Source organism: Mesitornis unicolor, unplaced genomic scaffold (genome assembly GCF_000695765.1).
Source record: "Mesitornis unicolor isolate BGI_N332 unplaced genomic scaffold, ASM69576v1 scaffold43606, whole genome shotgun sequence".
Taxonomy (NCBI): domain Eukaryota; kingdom Metazoa; phylum Chordata; class Aves; order Mesitornithiformes; family Mesitornithidae; genus Mesitornis; species Mesitornis unicolor.
The window spans coordinates 38,442-45,785 of NW_010189725.1; the positions used below are offsets into that span (position 1 = coordinate 38,442).

At 42.6% G+C, this 7,344-nt stretch overlaps 1 protein-coding gene across 1 annotated transcript in view; it reads right to left on the reverse strand.

Annotated features, from left to right (window-relative positions):
- IQCG (IQ motif containing G) overlaps positions 1-5,182 on the reverse strand; it is a 13,900-nt gene extending 8,718 nt beyond the window's left edge. The window contains 4 exon segments of the mRNA XM_010186170.1: positions 1,116-1,197; positions 3,357-3,485; positions 4,440-4,657; positions 5,021-5,182. Coding sequence (XP_010184472.1) covers positions 1,116-1,197; positions 3,357-3,485; positions 4,440-4,657; positions 5,021-5,182 — 591 coding nt within the window.
- Positions 5,183-7,344: the final 2,162 nt, after the last annotated feature.

Sequence of the window (7,344 nt, forward strand, 5' to 3'; positions counted from 1 at the left end):
CTGCTGTTCTAATATCTCCTCTGGACCTCAGGTGTTATAGGTAGCTGCACACCCTACCAGTACCCACAGATCCTTTGTGTTCTTACAGCCGTCCTGTATTTACTATTAAACTTTTCACTACACATGCCAAAACCAATCCTTCATCTTCTATAAACATCAATTCTTTCCTTAGATGCCCTTACTGTCCTGCTCATGCTCAGCACTGAACCAAGTGTCAGATTCTTGTTCCTTCTTTCAGCCCTTGTGTAGCTCTGGACATGCCTGCCTTTTGCTTGGTTTTTATCACACACTCTTCCCTGCCTACGCTGCATTTCCACATTTCTGTATAGAAATGTATGTGCTTTTGCTCTAAAGCACACAGGTGCATCAAGTCTAAGCAGTCTGGTGAGCATCAGAGTGACCAGGGATACGTCATTCAATCGATCTGCACTTGTGTAGCAAGTCTGACACGTCCAGAATACCCCAGATTTACTGGGCATGCACACACCATTTGCACGCTGCAGACAGAAGGGCTGAAGCTTTCCGGAAAGATCAAGTTGACAGCATATGTGCAGTAACATTGATCTGCCCTTCTGTAGGACTTCCATGTTTGGGATTTTCTAACATCTGGAAGCCTAGAAAAATAGATTAAAATAATGACATTTTCCCCAGACAAAATTGTAGGGAGGATAATGCCATACTCCCCTGCCAGCTTGCTTGCTTTCTCACTCCCTCATTGTTACACTTTCTTCTGTGCCAGGTGACACATCTGCACAAGTAAGTATGACAGATATATGGCTATCTGCACATAACCTTTTTCTTACTGACTGCAGAAGTCTGTGCTTTGCCACTCCCAGCAGTGTTTTCGGGGTATTCTGATTTGTCCATGGTCTCTCCCAATTATAAGCATTTTGAGCTCCCATTTGAAAACCATTGGACACTGCTCTTAAAGTCATTAACGGGCATCTTCAGAATACAAATCTTCACTGCAATTATTCTGCTTCTATATTCCTAAATGAAGAATCACTCTATGTGCCACACATCCTCTCATCTGAGTGCTACTTCCAGGGCAGCAGAGACGAGCTTGCTGCCAGGCTTTCCCCCCTGGAGTGATGCCCAGTGTTAAGTGATCTCACCTGAAGTTCTATTTCTGTTTCTTTCTTGACATCTTGCAGCTGTTTCTGGAGTGCCTTTATCTCCTCCTTTCCTTCCTCTACCCTGAAGAAAAATGGGAAAATACAATCACTTGAATATATCAAAAAAGACAAGAGCTGTTCACCTAGAAGGGGAAGATCCTATCTCCTGATACATTGCAGCACCTGAGTACTGCCCCACTTATATTGCTCAATTAATGACTTTCTAACAGCTGAACTAAAATAAGTGCACACAAAACCTTGGTCTGCTTCTTCAGAACAGCACAAGAAAAGCCCCTTCTCATGGCTGAGTAGCAAAAAAAAAGGAATTTATTTCTTCACTCTGAGCCTCAGGGAGGTGGCACAGCTGCAAGTCAGGAACAGAGACTCCTAACCAAAGCTAGTGACTCGGTAAGTAAATCTTGAAAGAAGAGGTGCAGACACTGGGCAAGGAGGATGGGAATGAAAGGGAAAATGAGCCAAAACACAGGGGATGCTCTTGTTGAAAGCCTAGAGTGGACTTAAGGATAATGCAGAGATAATCTATATAGATAGATATAATCCTATATCAGAGAGCAAAGAAGCCCATCATTGAGTGACAGTTTCTGGGTTTCAGTCACAGATCTCCCTGTGCCTGTGCAGAAACATGCCTATGGAGCAGACAGTGCCAAATTGTGTAGGCTTCATTACGTGTATGGAATATGTTTTTTTTCATATCAGACTTAAAATCCTTCAAAAAACACTGCCTTGGATTCTAACATCCATGAAGGAATATGAGTGAAGGCCAAAAGCTACAGCGCTGTGTACCTGTTTAAAAGAAAACAGATGGCAGTAGTGTTCTAGGTCTCATTATCTTATTTCATTCAGAGTGCTTTTCTAAGCTTTTATGCTTATGATTTGATTTAAAGCCAATAAATACTAGAGTTGGTACCAGAGACTTCGTACCCTATCCCAGTCTTACAATCAAACATGCATTTCATTTTCAGAATCCTTAGCTGGGTGTCTGTGATAAACTAAAGCTCCTAATAACGAGTTCTAATCTTACTGCAGACTGCTTTCAGACTAGTATATTGACACAGAAACCAGATAATTATATTATATTGAAAGACAGATCAAGTTCACTGCATGAAAAGAATGTATAGTAGAACAGCCAACACAGTGGTTAGATATGGTTGATAGAATGGAATAAAAAGGATCATGTCCTTTCTGATAATAATCTCTCTGCTCCTTTCCACTTTCCAGTACTGGATAGTTATTCCACAAGCAATTGCTGCTTTCATTTTTGCTTTCTCTCCCTTCTGTGGATAAACAATAAATCCTTTGGTTTTAGGCAGTGGAAGAGTCGGGTTTCATGCTTGAAATCTCACATTTCACTGGAAGCTGGGGACTTGCACTGGAGGCAGACCCCTGAGCCACCACTGGGGCTGTTCCAGTAGGTTGGACTCGTGACAAATCATGACTTAACAGCAGCTTTGCTGTCTGCCCTAAATGATGGGCCTGAGCTGCTCCACAGAACAAAGTAGCTTTGAAATAGCCAAATACTTCTCTGATGACTGCTATTCTCTCTGACAGGCTGGGGATTGAACCAGAGCTTCCCATGCTAAAAAAAACTCCAAACCTCTAATGCACAGAAGTTTGAGCTAAGGAATCACCAGTTTGAGTTGAGATTATAACAATTCTGTACCCTATCAGATCTGGGACAGAAGAGGCTCTGTAATTCACTGGCTGGTGGATTAGCCTTAAATAAGACAACTGCCTCTGTCACCATCTGTGCTAGCCCCTCGCTGCTACTGGGGAAAAGGGAGCGTATTAGCATATGGGTCAGAGCAGATTCTCTTGGGCATCCCATAACCTAGAGACCATATGTTGCTGGCCCTGGTTTGAACAGATTCTCCGCTGCTCTGGCTTTCACTGGGGACAAGGAGTTAAAGATCAGGGAGCTCCTACATCACGTTATGGTTTAATTGATATTGAGCAGCATTTGCAATAATGCAGACACTGGTGTCCACTGTGGTACAAGCTCGGGCAATTCCTAGCTCAGGTCAGCATCAGAACCATCAGTTATTTCTTTCTGAAAGGGAAAGAAGCACAATCTGTAAAGCAGACAGAATAATCCAAGTTGGAAAAGTGGAATCCTTTCTGTATCTTGTTTTGTTGTTTGTTTGTTTCCGTTAACATGTACTGAGGGTAAATGGGGTCTGGCTTTGAGCAGTTAAGCAAGAAAGTACTGAAAATATCACTGACCTGCTGAGTAAGTCACGAAAATTGCTCTTTTTTGCCTTCTCTCTCTCATTGGCTTCTATTAGGCTATCAAACGTTCCTGATTCCTGCATCTGTTTCATAGTGACTGTAATTACATCGCTTGCATACTGCCTGCCAGGAAGAAAAGGAACACAGCAAGGTGCTGGTACTACAGTGTCTGGCATCTTTCTCCATTCTTGTTTACAGCTAAAAGTGTGAGGAAATGTAAGATCCCGGTAGTGATGATAGCTAGATAGATCTTGGACAGTGAGACATGAGGATGCAGACAAGTGTGTCTATGAACGGATATCTGGTTGCCAAAATATCCCAGTACAGCTCTAGCTGATCTTAACAAATACATGGGCCTGCTCAGTTTGTTGAATTTCATGGTGCATATGGTATTTATATTTTAGCTGCATTTTCCTCATTTGTGTTAGGATCTTCTTTAAACCCTTTGTTGAAATAACATGAAAGAACAGAAGTCAGGATACAGAAAAGTGCACGAATGCTCAGCTCCCCATTCTGTCTCTTAAACCAAAGGCTGCTGGTATTTCTGCAAATCAAGTCACTTGATTCGGTGCAGGAATACAATTTATTTTTAAAAGAAAGAAACTCTTTGGCCTTTATATAAATTATCTGCTCTCTAAAGGAGCATGGCTGTAGCTGCCATAGAGGCTCTGTGTGCCCTGCAGAGTAACCGAGTCCAGGAGTTAATGCTCAGATCCCGCTTTGCCTGTACACATCTGCTGGGGGAACCTGACTCCAGATACCAGAACATCAGCACTAGCTCGTTCCTGGCATGAATTCCACCCAAGCAACCACTATCAACTGGGTAATGTTTTGCAACTCCATTCAAAATAAACTGATTCTCATTACTTGGCATCCAGAGGCAAGCAAAGGTCAGAACTGAATGGCCTACGAAGCCAGACCCCACTGCTCTCTTTAGAGGTTCTCCTTCTGCACTAAGAGTGAGGTACCCCAGCAGTGGGAGAGTGGGAAGTCTGTATTTTTGCTCTCAAGAGACAGACTGAGAGCTTTACAGCTCTGTGCATGCCCCATAGCCATCATATTTGTGCTTTCACTCACGTGTCAGCCTGGATTTTTCTGAGACGCTCTATAGACAGAGCGCTGAGTTTCATGGCACTACTGGAAAGATGTTGGGCACTTTTTTTGTCTTCAGTTTTCCTCAGCGGCTCCTTGTGTTTGTTGCTTTTCAGAGATGTGGAGGTAACCGTTTTCCCACTTCCTTGGTAGTTAATGTCCTTCTGGGTCTCTGTGATTTCTTTGATTTCCTGGTTGCCAGTCTAGAAGGGAATAGGAGAGACCTGCTTTTACATTGGGAAGGCGAAATAAACCCTCTGCAACATTAGGAAGAAAACTTAATAATAAACTAGAATGAATCTATGCTAAGAGCAGTTCATAACGTATGTTACATTCGGCAAAGAGCAGAAGAGCAGACACATTTCTCTTGGTTAGCTTTGTGCACACCATGTAGGTTTATTAAAGTTTATGGAGTCAAAAGTCCTAAACTGACACAACTAGAAGAGAGCTCAAAAGGCAAATTCATCTGGTTCAGACTGTGCCACTCCTGACGTGTTCTTAATGACCTCCAGTAAGGAAGTCTCCACACTCTCCTGCCAGTGCCAGCACAGCACAACAATCTTTACCATAAGAGAGTTTTTTCTCCTCAGCTGAAGTTGAGCCCCTGGCTTCTTGTCTGAGTCTCCATAGGCACAGAGGACAAATGATTCCTTCCTCCTTTGCAGCAGATTTATGGACTGGACGGCTGTTACCTTGTTTCCCCTCTGCCTTCTCTCCAGCTTAGCCATTTCCCACTGCCTGTCACCATGACCTTTCCTACAATATTATTGATCTAAAAAGAGCTGAGATGAGTGGAAATAAAAGTGCTAGACGTCAGCTATCTGCTTAGCTGTTTTCTTGAAAGAGGAACAGCAGAGGAAGTATAACAGGAATTCAAAGAACAAATTCAAAATATTGGTAGCTCTCCTCATATGAAAAGGTATCTCGTAGCCATTGTACAATTTTATTTAAAACAGAAAATGAGCTGAAACATCTTCCAGCAAAAGGGAGGAAAAAAGAAGGGTATTTTTAGCAGCACCAGTTCTTAGTCCAGATCCCTCCCCAGCCACGCACACGTTTGTGCCAACACAGCACAGAGGGCAGGGTGAAAACAAGTGCTCAGGGCAGCAGCTGTGTGTGCCAATAGTGTTTTTCCAAGAAGTCACTTGTCAAAGGAGGCTCCCTTAGGGGTCTGTGATGCTGCTATAGTGGGGGCCAAGCACAGGGCACTGCAAGGGGCTGCTTCGTCCTGAGAATCCTGGACATCTCTGGATGGGATGAATCAGCCTCTGGCAGCACTTGCTCACCACTGACTGCAGAAGGAGTCGAGGTGACTACGTGCTTAATTTTTGGACAGTTACATTTACGTTAAATGAATTCCATGCAAAGTATTTACAAGCCAGTGAAAATTACAGAGTTAATTAGAAAAAAAAGGGGTTAAAATAGTTTGCTGGTGATGGCTGTACTTCAGAAAGAATTAATTTTGGCAAGCAAACTGCTTTAATATCATGTAGATTTTATGAATGTTCTGACAGATGTTTTTTAATGTCTGGGAAAGTTCAAGACAGGCTGTAACTGGATTGTCTGTAAACAGTAGGGACTTACACACTAATAATTACCACATAACTATGTGAGAGCAAGGAGTTTGTAAACTGCGTGTGTTGCCATCTGTGTAGTCTCCTCGCTGTTTATCTTTTGTTAATCTTTTGCCCAGAATTTAGCAAATAGAAAGGCTGCCTTCCTCTGGGGGATGCACTGTGTGAAGCAATGTACGAGAGTCCTTGATTTGGAAAGTCAATGAGGTGCTGGCTAACACTGTGATTAATCCTCTTTAAAATGTCATCAACTAAAATTCAGATGTCAGTCTTTGAAAATGCCATTGATTTGTTTGACTGACAGAGCTCCAGGGTGCTTTGCAAATACAGGTCTTCTGCAGATACAATGATAACAGCTAAATGTAAACTGAGAAACCAAGAGGAGCAGCAAATTACAGAGCACCAAATTAGCAAGTAGCTTCCCTAAGCTGTTTTCTTGCATCTAAATTGTTCCCCTCTTGATTCGTTTTGACATCTTTAACAAGTAGGGTTTAAAGTCTGTGAGAAAATTTTGTTTTAAGAAGTGACTTGGTAAGAAAGAGCATCTGTGATTGAAGAGAACAGCTAAGATGTTTTCTCTGTAATTTAGGTGTACCCTTAGTAGGTCTATCAACAGGAGTCAGTGTGTCTCAAGACAACTCCTGCTGTCCTGGAGATAGGCGCTTTCTGTGTGGTTTTGCTGCTGGCACATAGGAGGTTTCCCAGAAGCATGGTCTGGAAACAGGTGAGGCTGGCTCACAGGACTCTTGTAAGGGGAGGAGTGCCCTCTATTGCACGGTCGTGCACCGTTCACGCCCTGAAATCCACTGCAACGCCAGGTTCTGCTGCTTTGCAGTGGGTTTTTTGAAAAGAAGGTAGTATGGAAAGGAAACACATAGAAACCAACATATTGATTTGCCTTCCTCTTGCATTCTTAAGTGGTACAATTAGACAGAGTCAACAGCATTAGATCTGAAAACTCGGATCCATCCCAGTTTTTATTTCCATCCTGGTCAGACACTTCTTTCTTTTTTGAGTTCCTCTTACAAAAGAGCTTCAAACCAGCTTAAACTGGAAACAGCCTGCTATGTCACTTAAAATACATGACAGCAGAGCTCAGAACCATCAGGATGGTCCCATCCTGCTTCTATGTCTGTCAGCTACCAGAAATATCACACCACCTTCCTCCATGGCAACAAACCTCTCCCTTGGCATTAGGGCTTCTTCTCTGTTCTTTGTATCTCTGCCCAAACCCTCTTAGTTACGATGCCTATTAGAAATCAACTAATTAATAATGGTCAATATTAATCTTTTCATAAATGACCTTGATGAGGGGA